The sequence below is a fragment of the Lactuca sativa genome, chromosome 4 (genome assembly GCF_002870075.4).
Source record: "Lactuca sativa cultivar Salinas chromosome 4, Lsat_Salinas_v11, whole genome shotgun sequence".
Classification (NCBI taxonomy): domain Eukaryota; kingdom Viridiplantae; phylum Streptophyta; class Magnoliopsida; order Asterales; family Asteraceae; genus Lactuca; species Lactuca sativa.
The window spans coordinates 10089283-10111499 of record NC_056626.2 but is presented as its reverse complement, the minus strand read 5'-3'; the positions used below and the strand labels follow the sequence as shown (position 1 = coordinate 10111499).

The following is a 22217-nucleotide window of genomic DNA, read 5'->3' as shown; positions in this document are numbered from 1 at the left end:
CATTAAACCAGGTTTTTTGGCTTAACTTGTTATGTCAATTTTAAGTAAAAAAAAAATTAAAAACAACTTCAATTGAAATAACAGATTCATGATTAAAACGAATGTACCACACTTAATGCATCATGTACAAGTTATAAGGATAGCTCTAATGAGGGTTGAAACTTGGGAGGCACTTTAAGTAAAGGAGCTTGGAGATCAGCCGGGTTCCCTAACTGACCACATGCAGCCATCTGATCATCTCCTCTACTTGGTCTCATGAACACAGTCAAGCCACCCTCAGCCAAAATGTTTCTAAACTCAACCATCTTTTCATCTGCTGTGGGTTGGAAGTGGGACCCACTGTGCGGGTTGAATGTAATCAGATTAATCTTGCATGGAATCCCCTTCACAAGATCAATTATCCGCTTTGCATCATCAATGCTGCAAATTAATAACTTAATGGGTTAATCACTTAATCTCAAAACAGCTATATACATATTTGATATTTCTTTTATGAGCAAATAATTTAACCTGTCATTGACTCCAGCAAGCATCACGTATTCAAACAAGACTTTGTATTTATGTTTGAATTGGAGCTCTTCACGAAGGGTGTCAAGAAGTAAGCTCAAATTGTACTTCCGGTTAATGGGCATGATCCAGTTCCTCACCTAATCACATAATTAATTAATAAATATGGAAATAAAAACTGAGAGGTTTTTAATTAAAATATAGTAATTACTTCATCAGTTGTAGCGTTCAGACTAACAGCTAATGCACATTTAGAGTGACGAAGAAAACGTTTGATTTGAGGCACAAGTCCACTTGTTGAAATGGTGACCTTGTTTGGGCTAAAATGAAGCCCTTGTTCATCAACCATTATATCTGCAGCTTTCATCACATTTTCAATGTTTTGAAGTGGTTCTCCCATTCCCTACAAAAAGATGTAAATTAATTCAAAGTTTCAAATCAACATCTTACCCATTGCTATAATGGGTAAATTTTGTAAATCACAATAAATAATTTGAAATTACATTTGCTATTTCTTGCATTTTTCTCTTTCCTTTATTAGGACATTGAATATTGACCATTTTACCCAATTCTAGCAGTAAAAATTCATTTGTATTTGAATGACATTGTTACAAATAGGAAGAAATGAATGTAGGATGCGATAAATTATAATAAACAAACCAATAAAAGCATACATACCATGAAAACAACATTTGAGATGGGACCCACTGTGCTAGTAAACAGTCTACGTGCAAATACAGCTTGTTCTACTATTTCCTCTGCAGTTAGATTTCTCCTTAAACCCATCCTGAAAAACAGAAGAGATGCATCATGTTTCTTAATATATATGTATACAATAACAATGATTATAATAATAATAATAATAATAATAATAATAATAATAATAATAATAATAAGAAGAAGAAGAAGAAGATGAAGATGAAGATGAAATTACCTGCCAGTGAAACAGAATTGGCAATTCATTGCACATCCAACTTGACTTGAAACACACACTGTATTTCTTCCCTTATCACCATTAGGTATTATCACTGTCTCTATTATCAGTCCATCATCCAATGTAAACAAAATCTGAAACCTCCTGAGATTTTATAATCAATGAGAATACCCTAATATATGATTAGAGACAGAGTCAAGTAAGATTATGTGTACCTTTCTAGTGCCATCGGAGGCTGTGATGATATCTTTCACTTGTAATGCTTTCAATTTAGCATGTTTACTTATCATCTTTGTTAAGTCTTTGTTTAAACCTAGAAAAAAGTTGATAATAAGATGATTGATGTTACTAAAGGAAGAACACCTTTAGTGATGCAGTTGAGATTTGAAGATGAACCTTCTAATTCCTCAAATGAATGTGCCCAAATCCTCTTTGAATTGTTCCCGTAAAGCAGCTTCCATAGCATCAATGCTTGAGCAGGTCTATATCCTTGAGAAGTCACCCAATTCTGTTCAAAATTTTCATGTATTAAGAAATGATCCCTTTCAAGAAGCATTTCCAAAAAGTTCCTAACTCGCGGGGTATGAACTCAAAAGCCCTAGATTACCAGCTTTTTGAAGAAAAAATAGTTAAGGAAAAGATAGATGTATACATACTTCGAATTCTTTGTATCTCATCCCTTTCAGAATAATCTTTTGGGAATCCTTAGGATTAATGCCACCATCTTCAGCTCATATAACAACCAAAATCAATACAAAAGAAGTGAATTATGTGTAAATAGATACAGACAATGTTATACAAAATTACCAGAAGAAGAGGAACATTGATGATGAACGGTTCGGGAAAACGGAGACGAAGAAGACTGAAGAGGAAGAGTTGCGGTTATTGAAATTGAACGGCGTGGGTGAAATATATGAGAAAGAAGTGATAACGTTGATTTGGAAGAACGTAGCGGAATGAATAACGGTGAAATAGAAGACGAGGTTGTGGGGCGGAAGACGATGGAAGTGGTGGTGGTCGCCATCTTTACTCGCCTCATCCAGATACGGCAGCTCGACTCCATAAGAACTGTTCGGAAAATTCCACACTTCATCGTATTCGTAGGTTTTGAAAGATTTCTACCTCGCTAGGTAATATAAATAAAAGATCGTTTGTATTCACAATTGCGTTTGTAGTCCAACGGTTAGGATAATTGCCTTCCAAGCAATAGACCCGGGTTCGACTCCCGGCAAACGCATATATTTTTTGCTCTCTTTTTTGTTAATATATTTTTCTAACATTATTTGTTGACTTTGCCAAGTTATGTAGTTCAATGACTCTATAAGTTTGATTTTCTCAAATTATACAATAAAATGTTAAAATGTATGTTAGTACCAAGGTTGTAAAAAACGCTCGACGTTAGCTAATCGGTGGACTGAGGTCAAGGGATTAATCGGCTAGGCAGGGATTTATCGGAAGATTAATCGGTGACCATTAATTGCTAATTTGTTGAATTTTAAAAAAATTAAATATGACTAATATCATATCAAAGTTCGTAAATACCACTAATATGATAACAAAATAGGTTAATATGATTAATACAACACTAATCATGCCTCAAATTGTTTCCATTGAAATAAAACTTATTCAAAATGTTAAAATTTCATCGTTTTATAATGTTTCACTTATCATGTGTGCAGGGATTAATCGTTAGGCGCCCACTAATCGGTCGAGTAGCGCCTAGGGATTAATCGGGGATTAATTGGGACCTAGTCGGGATTTTTACAACAGTGGTTAGTACACATATTAATCTAACCAGTTAACTTATTTGACTAGATAATTTTAATATATTTGTCAAACCATCTAGCTTGATTTGACAATTCTATCATGTATATTGTTTGAATAGGTCAAGTAGCTTGGACATATGAACAATTTTTCTTTATGTGGATTACAACAATCCATTATTAAAATAACAATATTTTTATAAAGGAATTTAGGAAGTTGTAAGCATTTGGTTCAACCCAAATTTTTTGTATTTAAACTCATCACTTTATGCAAACTACACCCATGTTTTTTATTGTATCAAACAACATTTGATACAAAAATCAATTTACATCAATATTCAAGGGCTCTTCACCTTGATCCTCAACTTCCTTGCAATTTCAATTGCTTTAGGATTCACTAACCTCTTGCTAGAATCACATTGTTCAACTTCCACCCATTTCATAACCTTCATTACAAGTGATTTATGAACTTTTATAAACTTTGATTCCCCCATACCCTTTTCCAAAGCTTTCTCCAAAAACTCCATGAACCAATTTCCAGCCTCTCTCTCAATCTGCTTTCCTAGTTTAATCGTATCATTCAGACACGAATGCTTGTTTCCATTTTGTTTACATGTTCCCATTTTACCCTTTTGGTTAACATTTGATGACCTCGTGTGTTTTCCCAAGACTGTTGACTTTTGATTGGAGTTGTTCATGATATTGTTGACTTCTGTTGCTGATTTAATTGACACCATATCGGCTATGGCTTGAACTATTTGGTTATGGAATTCAAGAAATTGATCAAAACAATCTGTTGGATCCTCAGGGTTAGCCAACTTGCTCAAAGTAGATAAGCTCCTATAAGAAATATACAAAATCATAAATTGATAAATAATTTTTTAGTATAAAATCATAAAAGTCATACTTGAGAGACCAAACAATAGTTTCAGTGGCTGAGGCATTTCTAAGCGCTTGAAGGGCAATTTTCTGTGCTTTTTCTCGTTGTTGGATGGCTTCCTGATGCATCATTTTTCACAAAATAAGAAAAAAAAAATTAAAAAGAAAAAGTTAAATGAAAGAAATTGCTTTAACCTTTCCCAGTAAGCTAAGCTTTCGTGGCAGATTAAATAAAGAGGTCTCAGAAGATGAATGAGGATTTGGAGACTTCACTTGTGAGGTAATATTTGTATTCAAGCATTCCTTCGTGTTAACACCAGAAATGGGAGAAGACACCATTTGTTTACTCTGTAAACTTCGGGGTGATGTGGCACTTTTCTTTTCCTATATTAAAAAAATAAAGAACTGAACTTTTGAATAAGATCACATAAATCTTCCCATTTGGTTTCCAATGAATGTTCATATACAAAACAAGATTGTATAACTAATAAAGCTCTTGTTGTATTCATTTTGATTGCTTTAATAAACCGTCAACTGAAAAAACTATAGATAAGAGGGAAGATGTACCTACAGCTGAGTTGTAGGGACTTGTTGACATCTTTGCACCTTTGTCACATGTGCCACTCTTGCTGCTCCTTGGAATCTTCACCATAGAAGAAGTAACACAGCTTTTCTTTACACTAGTCACAGGACTTTCAGTCAATTTAGACATTGATACCCTTCCATTTGAGCTTCTCTTCTCAGCTGATCTAGAGCTAATCATCGAAGACCTCACTTTTACAGGTGTACATTGATCAAACTTCAAAGGACATGGCTTTAACGCTATAGGTGATGCACAAACTCCATGTTCTCCCTTTGTACCCCAAGAACCCCTTCTAGAAGCAGATGATTTTGAATTCAGATGAAGATTTCCTTTTAACTGATTCGTTTCCTGTTTTCCTTTTAACCCGATCAATGGTTCAGGCATTCCAACAAACGGGTGGCGTCCTGGAAGTGGTTTCACTCCTTTAGCTATAGGAACAGGGGAACCAGACTCCAGTTTTTCAACATGAATGAACTGGCCAAGCTGCATTTTATTACTGAGAACAAGATCGTCTTTTTCTAAAGGTAATCTCGCGTAGATTGAATGAGATGAATCCGAAAGTTTTATGTAAAATCCATGTTTTGGCCAGAGATCTTTCTCATCAAGATCAGCTGGCATAATATCTGTAACTTGTAAAAGTGAACTCCTATGTTCACTTGTCGGCTTCACCCCTGAATCCATCCCATCCAGTAACTTCAATAAAACCCCCGGTATCAACGTCGCCATTAAAACAGGAAACAGGGGTTCTTCAAAAGAATCAAAGATTGAAATCCGGAAGCACAAACTAGTTCATGTCATTGATGATGGTTCAATTCCATCATAGATTATCTGGGTACCGAAGATTTTAACAAGAAAAAACAGAAATCACAAGCTTTCAAAATTTAGAAATTGAATACTAAAAATTGGAAAAGATCGTGATCAAATTGAATTGGATTTTAAATTGGGGGCGGATAAAGACGGGTAGGCAAACGGTCGTACCTTCGCTGTTGTGTCACGGTATTATTGATGGGTTCATAATTCATTATAGGCGGGCAGAGTATTCTCAACGACCAAGTTTGAACTTTGAAATGAAGTTTTTGTTATTGAATAATTGAATAATGAATATGGATACGCTCCGGAGAAGATGACGAAAGCCCCTGAAACTTCTCAACGAATTAGTTTCTTATTGGGGCCGAATAATACTTTATTTCTGCTTTTATATCGGGCCAAAATATGAAACATCTCAACAAATTTTATTATTTGTATTAATCTAATTTTATTATCTTTTAGTTGTGATATATTTATTGCACCGTTTAGAAAGTCAATTTCTGTTAACATGAAATCTGGATTTATTTCAGTGTACGCCACCATGTACCAGATGTTCTATCAAAGTTATTTTATTTTTATATCAATTTATTATTCTGTTTTGAGTTTTGACATTGTTATAATATTCTAATAATAAATTTTATAAATATAACACATAAAACGTTTTTCTAGTTATTAGTGTTAAAAAGGTTTTTTAATGGCAGATTCGTTATTTATTGAAATAAACTTGCAACACTCATACAAAAAATTAGTGTAAACTAGGTTTGCAGCATCGCGGTAGTGCATACATTACCAAGTTAGTATTTTTGTATACATTCAAAGACGATTATGTTTCTGTAATATCAGTAGCAAGTAGCAACATGTAGTAAAGTTATAACATTTAAACATAAGAAATACATTGACAAGGCTAAAAAAAATAATAACGACCCGTTATGATCGGATGTAACCTGCTATAAATCAAAATTAAAAGGTAAAATAAAAAAGAAAAGAAACTGACTTATCATGATAATTAACTTTTCGATTTGTTCACATCTGGATAACTATTTTTTTGTACATATTTAGATAACAAATATTTTGAAAGTATTCATATATGACCATCATAACCGGATGTAACAACAGGTCATAATAGTCATATGTAAATACTTCCAAAAAGATCGTTACTTAGATGTGTAAAAAAAAATAATTATCTAAATATAAACAAACCAAAAAATTAATTAAAGTAAATTTTATAAATTCCTGCTAATTATTACTTCAAAAAGCATATCTCCCAAAACCCAAAAATTGTAGTGCAATATGGCTAAAGGGTAACATCTCGAAAGCTATAAGCCCAACAAAGATTATGGGTCAGACTGGTCATCCGACATGGTCGTATTAGTCCATCAGTCTGGCATGTTTGTTCTTTTCATATCTATCTAGTTGATCGAATGGCCCAGAGTTGTCATGCATCAATTTACCCAAAATAAAACCATGCTTATCCTCAAATTAAATAATTTTAATCTACGAATCTGCATAATGCATTGAACCATTTCTTACTATGGGTGGGCTGTTGATAAAAAAAAAGTTAGTTAAGACAAGATACAAGATTAATACAAGCAAATTGATACATAGCTAGGAAAAGAATGGGTCCACTTCAGATTTATGATCTCTTCCTAGACATAGACGCATTAATATTACCATCGAACAAAGTCTCAATCAATGCCTCGATGTCTTCTGGTTGATATTTGATGTACTTGTCTACGCTTTTCGCTGACTCAAAGTGGTGTCTATACCTCCCTACAAATGAGCGATATGCAGGAATAACAACCGCCGATATGGATGCCCGGAGCTCAGACAGCAGTTGCGGCTCCCTGACCACCCATGTGCTCTGTGTCTTGTGTATCTCATCAAACATGGCGTTGAAGTTCTTGAACCTCTCGTTCAACGCCTGTTTATTCACTTTTCCGTTCACTTGTATCCCTTCTTGTGTAATGCATTGTAACAACCTTGTCCATGTCTCTCTCTGGTAACTTTTATGGTAATGCCGGACCTCCGATGACTTCCGGCGACACCAATTGTCGCCCATCAGTTTTTTAATCTCGTTTGACTCTCTTACTTTTGTTAATATGTATCTACCATTGTTCATTAGGAAAAAGAAGCGTAACGAAGGGTCTTTGTATAGTGTTGATTTCAATGCCAGGTTACCGTCTAGAACGGCGATTACCGACGCTACTTGTGCCGCCAGCGGCGACTTCTCCATGTCTTCCGACGTCGCCGACGGTTGGATGAGTTTTGCGTTTTGGAAGATCTGTTCTAAACAATTTCCATACGCACACGCCAATTTCAAGTAGTTCAAGACGTAACTTGACAGAGGGTGTATTGCACCTCCCGGCACCGGAGTTTTCGCCGGGTCGTTTCGAATGGAGTTTTCTAATTCACCAAGCGTGTTCACCGCTGCTCCGCCGATTCGGTCGATGGAAGATGATATTTCCGTATTTAGATCATTACGTGATTGTGAATCTGACAAGAATTCGTCGTTGTCGTTGTTCGTTATTGCTTCACGAAGACCGGAAAGCGCCTCATACATATCAAGGAATCTGAACAGCTTCTCCACAGACGCCTTCGTTTTGGCAATTGCTCTCGCGTAATCAAGTAACGACGTGATGAGGCTATGAACCAGATTGATGAATAGACCTCTGAAAACGGAAACATTGTCGGCAAAAACCGTCTCGCCTAACTTCCGTTCCGCCGGTATTAGGACGTCGGAACATTGCTTTATGATGCCGATCCATCGTGCCACGTCTGGTTCAAGCAATTCCCAGCTGTTTAATCTCGAAACATCTTCTGCATTAAGCTTTTCGAAGTCGTTCTTTTTGAGTTGCTCATACAATGCATTTCCACGCGCCATGCTATAAACATGTGAACATTCGTTTTTGTATCCACTGGAAATCATGGTGGTTACGATTTTGGTAATCCTAATTATCTTCTCCTCCGAGAAACCTGGAAAATCATCATCCTCGTCCTTAATGGCTGTGGTGGTGGAATTGGAATTGGAACGGTCTGGTTTGAAGGAAAAGTGCCTTGAAGAAGAAGTCATCATCTTCAAGCTCGGTTCCGGAGGAAGCTTTGCCTTTGAATGCTGTAGAAACGAACGAAGCTCTTCTTCCATGAACATGATAATTCGATGCAGAAGCTTGTTGATTCTATCAAGCATAACCATTGATGTGTTTGGATTTTCGCCTAAGGCAGTTTTCAATTTACATAACAGCCTAACGGATTCATACAAAAACGGGTCTTCATCGGTCACCTCACCGTTCCTACCCGGGCGTCTGGTTGATTTTCTGGTTTTGGACTTGATGATTAAGGAGAAGGTGTCTATGATGTCCGGCTCCGGCGGGGTGGTCTTGTCATCGGCCGTGCATAATTCATCGGTGAAACGTTCAATTTCGAGCAAGATTTGATCATGATCGACGTCTGGTATTGCTTCATCCAGGTCGTCGTTAGAATCGGAAAGTTGTGCATTAATATTATCAGGCACAGGGACAGGGGAGGATTTGCGAGGTAAAAATGGAGAAGAAAAGGATGATCGGGGACTATCCGTGGTGGTGGTAGTTTTCCAACGCCTTCCGATGAAGCTGCCTGATTTGCCATGTCTGTCCATGGATGAATTGATTGTTGTGCAGAATGAATATTGAAATGGAGGAAGGAGGAGGGAAAGGGAAGGGGATTATGGTTGGTTTAGATTGTTTGACTTTGACCCGATTAATAAGCTTTTACTTACATGACTCCATGGACACCTTTTGCTTTGCTTTGCAATTTTATTAACAAATTATGTTATATATTTCATATGGACACACGATATATTTTCAGATATAACAGATCGATCAGTTCAAACAACACAAAAACTGTAATAACCTTTACAGATTCCATATTGTTATCTTGACAAAAAAAATTTGTTAAAAAAGGAAACCAAATTTATAGATGGTGGATTGGTAGTTATTGAAAAAGAACATTTTCTATAAATAATAATCATAATGGATATGAGTTATCATTTATCAACCAGCAAAATGGCTTTATGTAATGAGGTAACAAGGTTTTTTTTAATAAACAAATGCTTTAAATAACTTATACTTTAATAATTTAGTTTGAGGACAATACGTTTTTTTAACTTTCCAAATATTTTTAATACTCATTTATCACATTAACTCTAATAATAATTCTATTTGACCAATATGATATAGAAATTGAATTTGCATATAAATTGTTTTGATATTATATGTAAATATGATCTATAGTTTTCAGTTTTTCACTTTACTCTATAAAATCAGAATAATATGTCGGCCCAATGATTATCACATGATATGAAATACTCCGACGAAAGTAAGCTTGTATCTTGAATCATAATCGAGTGTTATGTACATAAACTTGTTAAACTTCATTAAGTACGCAACATTTTCATTAAGTACACAACATTTTCATATATTAACTCAACATTTTCAAATTTCAGACTTTAATCTTGGAGTGAACCCTTCTTTAAAATAAACATTATAATAATTATAGTTTCTCTAATTAGTTTTAGAAATTAAGTAGGATTTTACTTGTCGCGTGTTATGGCGGCAGTAATGGATTTAAGAAGATAAACTCTTTCAGTAACAATAGAAAATTAGGAGGACTTAAGTTGTCAAACCATAAAAGTCAAGGATTAAAGCAATGCATAGAAACTTAGGAGGACTAATGTTGTTAAATCATAAAAATCATGGACCAAAGTCATGTAAAACAAAATTCACTTTTATGTCAACATAAAAATAAATACGAAAACATAAAAGCTACTTACGTCGAAGTGTAGACAAACTCGAATTACATACATAACAAAATCTAGGGGTGTGTATGGGGCGGTTTGGTTCGGTTATTGGTTAAAACCGAACCATAACCATTATGATTGGTTAATGCATTTTGGCAGCCATTGGATATGGTTAATATTGGTTATGGTTAGTGGTTTTTATCGGTTAACGGTTTTGGTTAATGTTTAATATTGGTTAACCATAATGTTCAAAATAATATAAACGACGAAAGTATTTTGGCATGAAAAATGAAAATAAAATACCAAAAAGTCCTCGACGCCGATGTTTGTAACCTAACTTATAGTAATAGAATAAAATGTGTATCTTTAATACTTAGAGTGAGATAACACATAGTCACATTTAAAATCAAAAATATTCAATAAAAATATAAAACATTAAAAAATTGACATTAATAATTTCATATATTGATAATTGATATTAATATTAAAATAAAGTCAAACATTCATACACGTTCAATACGATTAAATTAAAACTATTAAATAAAAGAGTCAAACATTCATATTATGTGTTATTAGATATAAAAAAAAAGTCAATCACTCATCTACATTCAATGTGATTAAGTCAAAAACACTAAAAAATTCAAAAAATTATATAAAAAAAAATTACATTCTTAATATATCACATAGTAAAAAAGAACCAAAAACTTAACTTACCTATAAGTCTTGATTATAAAGTCAAAAAATCCTTCGAATAGGACTATAAAGTCCAAACAATCTTTGATTAGGATTAACGGTGTGAGAACCCTTCGATTAGAATTATGAGTGTGAAGATTAAACTAATTGTGAATAATGTTTACAAATTATAGAATTAGCCGATTATGAATTACAACATTAATTAATAACCTAATCTCAATGTATGATTGGAAGATTATGTGTGTCTGGATGATCAGTCTTTGATGGTTTGATTGCTCGTTCGTCTCCTGGTAAGTGAGGATTAATAGATTATATTTTCAAAATTTTAATGGATCTTAAATAAGTTTGACTATATTATTTTATATATAATCTATTTTTTTTATATATATTAAAATATAAAGTTAACGGTTCGGTTAATAATGGTTCGGTTAACCTATAAAACTATAACCGAACCGTTAGTTATTGGTTAACAAAAATTAGAAACCGAACCAACGGTTTTTAAAATGGTTCGGTTATTATGGTTCGGTTATATCGGTTAATTTGGTTTTGGTTCGGTTTTTCGGTTATTATGCTCACCCCTAACAAAATCAAGTAAGTTTTTTTTAAACAAATTAACGAACGTAAGTTTTAAATTTACGTCGAAGCGTTGATCACCTTAAATTTATACCCGACACATATATAAAAGTAAGCACGTAATAAATTAACTTTTTTTTAAGTTAAAGAAAGGATGGTCCCTTATGCATTTCATTCTTTCCGGGAGGGAAAAAAAGAAGTACCCCCCATTATAGTGAACCCCTCCTTGTGATCAGGATGAAGTAGATGCCTCCCAGCCGGGGGGCGGATCGAATCGGAGTTTCCTTAGGTGGCCACCAACCTACAGTTATCCTTAAACTTCCGTGCTTGGTGGAGAAAAAGCGAACAAAGGTACACTCACTTGTTGTCTTGTTCTCTATCGCTTGCTTTCACAGAACTTATAGATAGATCGTCAAAAGGGGCTTTCTTACTCATAGGATTTCAGGATACTCGTTAATGCCTCACTCCCTTCTTTTACTTCTGACATTCTACTTGAAAGTCTGATATCCGATAAACTAGGTTTAGCTTGAATGTCTTAGTTCACATACTCTACGGGTTTTTTACAAAGTTCAAAGTCAACGGGGTCAAAGTAATATTTTACAAAATTAAGGGATGATAACTATAACTAAATCAGATTATAGAAAATCATATTATATATACTACAGGGATAAACACACGAAAGTTTACTAAAATGAAATGGGTGAAAGTGACCTTTTAGAAAGTTCAAAGTTGAGGTAAACGTGATATTTTACAAAGTATGAAGGTAGAAGTGTCATTTTACAAAGTAGAAGGGTTAAAAATGCCGACGGAAAAACTTCATTGATTTTTAGTATATAGATAATATTGTATTTTAGTAACAATTTGTGAATTTTTTTTAGAAAAATCTGTAAAATTGGTCTATATGGTTTATAAAAAAAACTAGATTATGACCCCGCGTAAAACGCGGGGGACATATAAAAATATACATGTAGCATTATTGCTAACATTTAAATGTTTGAAAAAAAAAAAAACACTTGAATATCTATAATAGTTGAAGGACCTCTTTGTAAACATAACTTTTTGTTTTATTAGTTGGACAACCTTCCTCGTAATATATGAGTACCTTCAATCCTTTTTCACTTGTGACGCGAGAAACAAAAAATATATAACTGAAAATGAGTGAAGACAAGTTTATGCAAGTATAATCCAACATTTGATAATTATTGTCATTGACTTTTGTTAGTGGCCATAACAAAATAAACTACTATAGGGAATTGATTCCGCTGAAAACAGAATGAGATTCTTTCATTAGACGGAGTTAAATTCATGCAAGGTATATAAGTAGTCTCCATAAAGAATCTATCATATATGATTCAGGCTTCAATGACGTTTCTTCCAAGCCTAACAATCTATAATTTAGTACAATTGCATAGTCCTTTGGTTTTGTCGATATTACAAAGTAATATGACTGAAACACCTATTTTTAGTGTAAGTTTATGGTTGAAAATTCTAGATGCCTTAAAATCATTCAACACAACTGAAGAGTAAATTGATTCCTCAAAAAAACCTGGTAACTCTGTATCACGTAAAGAATTTGAATTTATATGTTTTCCCTTCATCTTTCATCAATCCTAAAATGTAGTCATTGGTAGTATAAAATTCTTCATTTGTAGGGACCAAAATAGTTTTATCTTGAAAATATGATTGATCATCAAGATGATTTTCAAAGGATAGAAAAATGATGGATACAATTGAATGAATATGGTCACCTATAGAGCGAACAACAACGTCTTCTGAAATTTCAATTTCAGCTTCACCATCATTAGGGCCGTCAATATTACCATCGCCAATTTTAACAATCCACTCATCAAATGCTTTTGTCTCATCCAAATCTTAGTTATACAACCAAAATAAATCTCATGTTTACTGTTAAACGTAAAACTTACATCACGCCGTAATTTGGATGAATATGATGCATGCACAGTATCCGAACAATTGCCTCTTTGTATTGCTAGAAGAATTTGTCTAAAGCCATCTCCGTATAAATTGGTCTTGCCTCCAAACGATTCTTAAAGATAAATACCTACAGAGCAATGCTATCCTCTTTGTTGACCATATTTGATGTATAAACTTCATTGTCGTTGAATTGTTCGTCAGAGTTCACTAATACTTTTGTATTGGCACGCGATATCCCTCTAGACAATGCCACACAAAGTTGGCCATGCGTGAAACCGATTTTGGGAGATAAATACATATATTTGGATTGTTTCTCCGTAAGCTTTATTAATTGCCATCGCGAAACATAATTTGATTAGAAATTGTTTTCTTATCAGCTTGAATGGTAACATGTCATCTTCATGCGGACATAGAGGAAACCTTGGACCAAATCTCTAGATCGTTTATTTTGATTATTAGTGATGCAACGATACCAAATAGTTTCTTTTAATGATAAGTTTTAGACGACTATTTAGGAGCTTAAGGTTTACAGGGAGGGTGTGTTGCAATAAATATTAGCAAATTGGTTAAAAAATGAGACTTATTTATGAATGCAAATTTTCATATGTTCTTAGCAGGAACATGCTATACTTTAAAGAACATGTAATATATTGTTCTTGTATCATCTCTTATTCATATATAAGTATACATTAATCCTAAAAAAATAGTTATTTTGTCAAAATATTTGTTTAAAAACTAAAATAGTATGTGAAATCTATTTTAAAACGAGTAGATGCTAACACTCTTTTTCGTAATATGATTTTCATATATGAAAAAACATAAACCATGATTACTTTTATAATTTGAAAAATTAAAACATGATTACTTTTATATATCTGACAAAATTTTCGTATAACAAAACTTTAGAACATAATTAACCGTTTAAAGATAATAATGAAATATTGAAATAAAGAATCAATTAATTGGTTGCTATCTTATTTTTATTTTTATAAGGTGATAATCTTGTTATGTCTTACTTAAAAACTTATATTATAATATAACTTATATATATATATATATATATATATATATATATATATATATATATATATACAAAATAAATTAATATATCGTTATCATTTTACTTTTTTTTTGCAAATTTCAATCTAAAAACAAATTTTTCCTAGAAAATTGTCATATTAATGACCTACTAATTAACAATTAAATTTATATATTACATAAATGGTTCACATGTGAATAAAAGTACACAAATGGTCCATATTTAAAATGTTTTTCTTACATAATTGGTCTATTACGCGAAAGAAAATGAAAATCTACTTTCCATTAATAAAATGTTTTCAAAAAAATCCTATTAGTTAGCTCTAATGTAGAAAAAAAATTGTTCTAGATTAGTCAAAAAGAATATGGAAAAGTCATTTTTTGAAACTACAATGCTATTAATGAACTTTTTTGCAAAGTTTAATGCTATTAATGATTTTTTTTTCCAGAAAAACAATCGTTTAAATAAGCTTCAATATACAAAAAAATATAACTTTCCATATCAACTAAAAATAATCTGAAAAAGTCACTTTTTAAGAGTATGATGCTATATATGAACCTTTTTTTTCAAAGTTTAATATTAAAAGCAATTTTTTTTTCCAAAAAAGTCATAATATAAGGTTAAAAGAACATATTGTAAAATATTTATCGATCTACATGAGCAAGAATTAAACGTTTCCATTAATTAATACACAATAAAGTATATAAATCATGTCTCCTTCTGTAATGAATTTCAACGCCCCACAATGTGGAATCCCCTCAGTCGCAACATTCCATAACTCAAACCAAATCCGATAATCAATATGAAGAGAAGTTGCAATAAAAAATAATAATTATCACCATCTTATACAAATATTAGAGATTATTGGGGTATTAGATAGTATAATAACTTGCAATTAAATATAATTTTCAAATAAAACTTAGTATGAGAAACTAACCAATGTGATCAAGGGTCAAATAAGGCATTATAACTAAAACATAAATAAAGAACTATTAGGGATGAAACATGAAGCTTTAAGGAGAAACATACAAATTTAAACCGTGAAGGATAACAAAAATCGACAAGTATATTTTTAAGTAATTTAAACCAATATTTTTTTAAAGTAATTTAAACCGGACCGCAAGTTTATCCCAATATTGTTCCCTTAAGCATTTCATCGAACAGGCAGTAGACAGGTAGACCAAACAAAATTTCAAAGTATCCAAATCAAGGTCTCAAATCCTAACACATCAAAAAAAAAAAAAAACGAAAAAAAAATCAAATTTGTGATTTTAACAACCAAAAGCAAAGGATATGACATACATTGTGTATGAGTCTATAGTTTATAATTTGATTGCTCAACTTATTGAACAATTCGTCAAAAGTATGAAAAAAATGGGGAATCCCATAGAAAGATCCGATTCAAATTTCTAAATAACACAACCGTGACAATTAATTTTCAAACCACAAAATTTAACACCCTCATAACATAAAAATCAAAATATATTTTACTTACGTTCACAATAACCCAAATGACTTCGACCATTTCTGTTGTTTGTCAACTTCAATTTCGACCTACAAGAAATCTAAAAAAAATCAAGCAATTTGAGTAACAATCATTTTAATGTTGTCACAACTTTAGCATAAATATCGATAAATAGTAGTTATCAAGAAATAAACATATATGAGATGACTAAAAAGTTGTCAAGTGGAATTTGAGTTACTTGTTTTCTTACCTTTATCTGATGTATTTATAATTTCAGTCGTTCGGCTATAAATCTAAATCGTTAAGTAAAAATCAAAACAACATGTTTTCCTCCATTTTCTTCTCCACTACAAAACTTAGGTTAGATATATTATGTAAATAATTGAGGGAGGCGGGGTATTTTCGTATTTTATTTTTTGTGAGATTTTATTTTCATTAATAGAATTTTTAATTTAATTCATTTTATTTTTGGTGATATTTAATTGTCATTAATAGAATTTCTAATTTAATTCATTTTATTTTTGGTGAGATTTAAGTGTCATTAATGGAATTCTAATTTAAAACGTAATATACGTTTTATAAAATCTATTGACATAAATAAATGGGTTGACAAAGATGATGTCATCAAATAATCCAAAGGTGGAAAATATATGATTGAAATGCAATCAATGGTCCTGATTTCTTCAGTTTAGAATTAAAGGTTCTCTTTTAATAATATTTAGAGACTATAGATAAAATCCAAAATGTTTTCAAATTACAATGAAGGTCCAAAATTAGAAAATTTTCATGGTTTTGGTCCTTAGTTGAATTTACAATTTTACTTTTTTCAGTTTTTTTTTTTTTTTTTTACATTTAATTTATTACTTTTATAATAAACAAATGAAAAATCAACGCTACACCTACCTACATTACCCCCTCCCCCCCCCCCCCCCCCCCCGCCCCCCTCATTTACATACAAATACGAAAAAAAAAAAAAACAAAAGTCATGGTTATATTTGTCATTAGGTTCTTTCGAATGCAAAACACACACGAATCAATTTGTGGATGATCAAGATGAACATACATTGACACATGTTGGAGAAACTTGTAAACCAACAAGGTCTGATTTTAGGGTTTTTAATGTCTGATTTCAAGATTTTCAAGGGCCAATTATATAGAAACTTGTAAACCCAGATGATGAACAAATTCTTTGAACGTCTATTTCTAGGTGTTTCAGGGTCTGATTTTAACGTTTTCAAGTTTGATTTTGAGGAAGAACACAGTGCTTGATGGTTGGACGTTTGTTTTGAATTCTCGAACCAGAATTGTCAATCAATTGAAACCATTTCAATATACGTTAAAGTTGGGGCGTCAGGTGATTCATTTTGACTTCATGTTTACTTTGTTTAAGTTGGAATTCATAACTAGCTCAGATTTATTGAAGATTTATTCTGACTTCACTGTAAAATGTGTCAATATATTGAATTCTTAGTTCTTCCAGGTTTTATATATACTTGAAAGTAAAATTCTCTGTTTGTTCTTGTTTTTTTTCGTAATTTAACATATTACCATTGTATTTGTTCTCGTATCAAAGCATGTGAGTATGTGACTCAATTGCTCATCATTTGACAACGTAAGTCGAAATACATCTATGCTTTTGGAGGACATTAAGAGGATTTTGCATTAGCTTGACATATTTTCCATAACAAACTTGTTGAATCATATATCGTGGAGTCATGGGAACTAGGCCTAGTAATTTGGTTGGAATCATGTTTTTAGGCCATAAGTAACCCAATCCAACCCATACAATATATGGGTTTGTTGGTCACACCTTGAGGGGTTGAAAACATCAACCTAACCCAATCCAACCCACATAATCCGTTTAAGTATATAAGTTTACAGGTTAATTGGTCGATTTCGGGTCAAATAGTCAACAGGTCATATTCGGTTAACTTTTTACATGTTAAATTTATACGAAATATACATATCTCTAAATTAATTAATAATTAACATTTTACATTGTAAAAAAATGTTTCCAACGTCACATTAATTGACTCTATTCTGTTAATTCATAAATACAATTTTATTTATTTTTAAATATAATATATATATAGTTCGGTTGACGGATTGATCTGTGAACACAAACATGTTACCCAACCCAACCCAACTAATGAAATAAACAGGTGGCATGTAAGAAATCTCAAACCAAACCCGTTTATTTTCGTGTCGAGTTACATGTTAGGTCGAGAATTGTCACTCTTACGTGGAACCTTCTTATATCTCTCTATATTTGTATGTGTAATATATATGCTACCAGCAACACCAGAGTTGGCCTAAACCATCACCGCCACAAGCACTCAACACCACCACAACTAATTTCACTTCTAATCAACGATGCGTTGGTGTTTTATGTTTTTCGATTTCTATGTCAAAGAACCTCAATCTGGCATTTTATTAGGTGTGTTCTTTAGTCTTGCTTCGACCATTATAATATAATCTTTATTTGAATTTTAGATTGAAAGATTTCCAATCTTTTACAAAATCCCCAGAACAGATGTTTAGAATCAACCAAGTATCAACAATCGCATTATCTGTTAGGTAAAATTTGGGTGATTTATATCAGCAGATAATAAATTTTGATTCGTTTGTTGATGAGGCGGCACCCGGATTTGGACCGGGGAAAAAGGATTTGCAGTCCCCCGCCTTACCACTCGGCCATGCCGCCAAAACGATACATAATAAGATAAAATTTTATGGGTTGGATTACTAAACTTTAGTTTATTGTACTTGCATCCCTTTTTTAATTTCATCTTTTTTTTTCTAAATTTATAAAAATTCTAAAAGAAACCCTTTTCCCCTTTTGTTTGACCACCCGTTCGATTGATTATATAGTATCGGACAGATCAAACATCCAATCCAATTAACTAAATCCAAATTGATTCCGGTTTTCAAAATATCGATCCAAATAGTTCAAATTAAATTCAAATCTGATCTGATCTAATTAATTACAATTCGGTTAGATTAGTTTTTAGAATTTGGTTTTCAAAAACCATAATATTTTAAAACAACATATAGATTATCTAATTTTTACAAGAAGCAAAAACAAATTATTTAGTTGTGATTTAAAATTTATAAACAACTATTAAAAAGATATATTATAATTTAATATTTTATAGATAAAAAACTTTTGAAAGAAAGTGCATACTAATGTTTTTTATTAGGTAAAACCTTTTTAATTTACTTGAAAAAATAAATTATAAAATTAATAAATAATTACAGATATATTAAAAATAAATAAATAATAAATTGTTATTCGTTTTTTGGACTATTCGGTTCTTATATATAAACCAAAACCAATTTGAAATCCAAAATAATAATACGGTCTTGTTGAAAACCAATTCAAATGTCCGAACCAAATAGTCCAATCCAAATTGTCCAATTGAACAATTCGGTTTTATCTAAATAGTGAACAACCCTACATTTTATCCTACATTTTATGGTAGAACTTGAAAATTAGAATAATATATCTAGAATGCCTATGTATATGCTTCTGATTTTATTTTCGATTTTATCCCTGTTTGTGTATGTGTGTTTTTAATTTTTTCTATATGTATTCTTACATTCATATTACTGAAGAAAAAAAAAAAAAAAAGTGGAGAGATGATGAACATTCAAGGTCAATGTGTGTTGTGTGTTTCTTTTGGATTGCAGGTATGGATCATTTTTGTGTGTGTTTTTTTTTTTTTTAAGATTAGTTCTATTAAAAGTTACATTCGGAAAAATAGATTATACTTTCATTTCATTCAATGATGAAATAAATAAATAAATAAAAACCAACCTAAAAATAACCACTTTTCTTCATTCCAAATAAAGGAGCCATTCCATTGATCAATTCTCATACCAAACACAACATTTCACGTATTCTTTTGAAAGAATTAATATTTATCAAGGAAATGTATTTGAGAGTAAGATATTAAATACAAAATCAAAGCAACCTTAGTCCATCATGTTAAATATGCTGAAAATTATAATTCAAAAAACAAAGGGTATACATAGTCATAAACAACTCACAAGTTCTTATACTATTCTCAAAAGTGAAAAAGACTATCTCTCATCTCATCTCATCTCATCTCATAATAACTGATAATAAAAACATTAACCTGACTCTAATCCAAAACCAGAAAGGATAAGAGAAACTTACAGTTTGCCATTTGATACAAGAACACATAGGCATGTTCTCATCCCATCTCTCATTCATTCATTCTTCAACAGTGATAAGTTCAAACTCAATAAGTGAAAGATTGCTGTCTTCCTTGACACTAAAAGCAGCTGCATCAGTAATTTCAACACGACCCCATTTGTCCACTGCAAGTCTCATTGACCCTTTGTACATATCAATCTTTGCATTCCTTAAAATCACACTGCTTCCCTCCTTCATCGCATCCACTGCCAATTGTGGATAAGAATCAAATTTCATACCAAACATGTTAAGTGATATGATTCTCAAGATCAAAAAAAGATTAGAATTTTACCTTGATCATTTCTAGCAGTGAAGACAATAATTCCAGTTTCATCACCAACTAAACATTCAGCAAGACGCATGTTGTTGCGTCCTTGAGTCCCATTTCGACCTCCTCTTGTCATGATCATCTTTGAACTAACCACTTTTACAGTCAGGTTTAGACCAAAAGCACCAGGGCGAAGTTGGTCAATCTTAGTGAAAGCTGGCTGTTGCTTCGTTTGTTCAGCCATTTTGCCACAAACCCTACAACAATAAACAGATCATCAATTCAATTTCAACCTAACTATTGATTGTGGAAACAAGTACTATTACTAATTGACATCATCAATTCAAAGATATATGATTACATTCAATCTTTTCTAAATTTTTTAACAACCAAATCTTCTTCTTCTGTATTATGTAGACAATATTATGACTGTTGTTCGTACTAAAGTGCGATAGCTGATACAGGATATTGATGAAACGTCAGGTACAGCTTTACAAAAACAGATTTTTTGCTGACTTTTTCATGATCTGATTTAGGAGATATAATGGAATAAGAATATTTGCAGATTTAGCATAACAATCGATTCAAAAGACCGTACACAAATACATGCATGAACTTCAAAACAAATTTAATTTGCTGTTTCAAACGAATTCAATTAGCAGCTTCAACCTCGTCGCTTTTTTAACTTGTGTAAGTCGATCACACAAGATCGGGACCCAAAACCAACAGAATGTCAAGTGCGATCGACAATTCCATAGGAATTTGACGGAAAAAAAACAGTAAACTTAGCAATCATAAGTCGACTCTAATTGTACAAATTGCAAATTGGTAAATCATTGCAAGTCGATGAAATCTGATGCCTGTAATTGTACTATGAATCGATGGAAGAAAAGATCGACTGACCTGAGTTGCGAGTATGGATTTTCGTAGAACTTTAACGAGAAAGGGGGTGAAGATCTGTTGGGGATCGAGATTAATGATCGTGCGAGTGCCAATCGCGTTTTATAATTAGGGTAAACGAACTGGGATCCCCAAATTTCACTTACCAAAAATAAATGCAATAATCTTTTGATATTTTGTTTAAAACAAATATAATAAGCTTTCAATTTTATATTAAGTTTCTATTTTTTCAATTCCTCTTATACAATTTATTGTATCTATGATATTCCTCATTTGTGGGTAGTCTCTATGGAGAATTAGCATGGTTGTATAAATTGCTAATCAGCCACTAATGGGTGGACTAGTGATTAGAGATTAATCGGCTAGAAGGGAATTAATCAGGAGATTAATCGGGAACCATTAACTATTAAGAAAATTATTCAAAAATTTGTAAATCTAATTTTAATCCTACAAAAAAGTGATTAATCGGCGATTAGGTCCGACCTTGACTTGCGTTGACCAAACCCGATTAGGTCTGATTAAGTCCGATTAAGTCCAATTAGGCCCAATTAGGTCCGATTAATTCCGACTTTGATCTGTATTGACCAAACCCGATTATAGTGACCGATTAGTAATAAATCTCATCGGTCGAGGTCCGATTAGCGATTAATTGCCGATTAATCGACCAATTAGGCCGATTTCTACAACACTGAGAATTAGTGAATTAATTGTTTGGGACATATGTTTGAGAATTGGTTGTTCATACCAATGTCTTCTTAATATATGTTGGTTTTCACTTTAATAAATTTGTGTTGGTTTAGTAAAGATGTAGTCAAAATAAAACAGGGTTATTTTATTTGTTAGGAATAGAAAGTAGGTACATATCTAGCAAAATGTGA

General features: G+C 32.2%; 4 protein-coding genes and 1 non-coding gene across 5 annotated transcripts; 1 reads left to right on the top strand and 4 right to left on the bottom strand.

Annotated features, from left to right (window-relative positions):
- Window positions 1-72: 72 nt before the first annotated feature.
- LOC111910658 (uncharacterized) lies at window positions 73-2530 on the bottom strand. Its single transcript, XM_023906498.2, has 9 exons — window positions 2249-2530; window positions 2098-2165; window positions 1838-1949; window positions 1657-1754; window positions 1442-1575; window positions 1186-1294; window positions 719-910; window positions 511-647; window positions 73-420 (listed from the first exon to the last, which is right to left on the bottom strand). Exons 1-9 carry the CDS (start codon window positions 2502-2504, stop codon window positions 132-134), a joined length of 1395 nt encoding a protein of 464 aa, XP_023762266.1. The 5' UTR covers window positions 2505-2530; the 3' UTR covers window positions 73-131.
- A 76-nt stretch (window positions 2531-2606) lies between these two features.
- On the top strand, window positions 2607-2678 carry TRNAG-UCC (transfer RNA glycine (anticodon UCC)). Its single transcript has one exon. It is a non-coding gene; the product is annotated as a tRNA-Gly (tRNA).
- Window positions 2679-3421: 743 nt separating this feature from the next.
- LOC111910657 (uncharacterized) lies at window positions 3422-5819 on the bottom strand. Its single transcript, XM_023906497.3, has 5 exons — window positions 5645-5819; window positions 4655-5494; window positions 4279-4467; window positions 4112-4203; window positions 3422-4044 (listed from the first exon to the last, which is right to left on the bottom strand). The coding sequence occupies exons 2-5, from the start codon at window positions 5390-5392 to the stop codon at window positions 3543-3545; spliced, it is 1521 nt and encodes a 506-aa protein (XP_023762265.1). The 5' UTR covers window positions 5393-5494; window positions 5645-5819; the 3' UTR covers window positions 3422-3542.
- A 1199-nt stretch (window positions 5820-7018) lies between these two features.
- LOC111910635 (exocyst complex component EXO70B1) lies at window positions 7019-9107 on the bottom strand. Its single transcript, XM_023906459.3, has one exon. The coding sequence runs from the start codon at window positions 9105-9107 to the stop codon at window positions 7107-7109; it is 2001 nt and encodes a 666-aa protein (XP_023762227.1). The 3' UTR covers window positions 7019-7106.
- A 10828-nt stretch (window positions 9108-19935) lies between these two features.
- Window positions 19936-21501, bottom strand: LOC111910656 (uncharacterized protein At4g28440). Its single transcript, XM_023906494.3, has 3 exons — window positions 21343-21501; window positions 20464-20696; window positions 19936-20377 (listed from the first exon to the last, which is right to left on the bottom strand). The coding sequence occupies exons 2-3, from the start codon at window positions 20681-20683 to the stop codon at window positions 20190-20192; spliced, it is 408 nt and encodes a 135-aa protein (XP_023762262.1). The 5' UTR covers window positions 20684-20696; window positions 21343-21501; the 3' UTR covers window positions 19936-20189.
- Between the last annotated feature and the right edge of the window lie 716 nt (window positions 21502-22217).

Excerpts from the sequence above, each read along its gene's own strand:
- LOC111910658 (XM_023906498.2), bottom strand. The coding sequence starts at position 2,504 with ATGGAGTCGAGCTGCCGTATCTGGATGAGGCGAGTAAAGATGGCGACC. Across the intron at positions 1,755-1,837 it reads TTCATTTGAGGAATTAGAAG|GTTTAAACAAAGACTTAACA; the intron begins GTTCATCTTCAA and ends ACTTTTTTCTAG. Across the intron at positions 1,576-1,656 it reads CCTCCGATGGCACTAGAAAG|ATTTTGTTTACATTGGATGA; the intron begins GTACACATAATC and ends AGGAGGTTTCAG.
- LOC111910657 (XM_023906497.3), bottom strand. The coding sequence starts at position 5,392 with ATGGCGACGTTGATACCGGGGGTTTTATTGAAGTTACTGGATGGGATG. Across the intron at positions 4,468-4,654 it reads CAAGTCCCTACAACTCAGCT|GAAAAGAAAAGTGCCACATC; the intron begins GTAGGTACATCT and ends TTTTTAATATAG. Across the intron at positions 4,204-4,278 it reads AGCTTAGCTTACTGGGAAAG|GAAGCCATCCAACAACGAGA; the intron begins GTTAAAGCAATT and ends ATGATGCATCAG.
- LOC111910635 (XM_023906459.3), bottom strand. The coding sequence starts at position 9,107 with ATGGACAGACATGGCAAATCAGGCAGCTTCATCGGAAGGCGTTGGAAA.
- LOC111910656 (XM_023906494.3), bottom strand. The coding sequence starts at position 20,683 with ATGGCTGAACAAACGAAGCAACAGCCAGCTTTCACTAAGATTGACCAA. Across the intron at positions 20,378-20,463 it reads CACTGCTAGAAATGATCAAG|TGGATGCGATGAAGGAGGGA; the intron begins GTAAAATTCTAA and ends CACAATTGGCAG.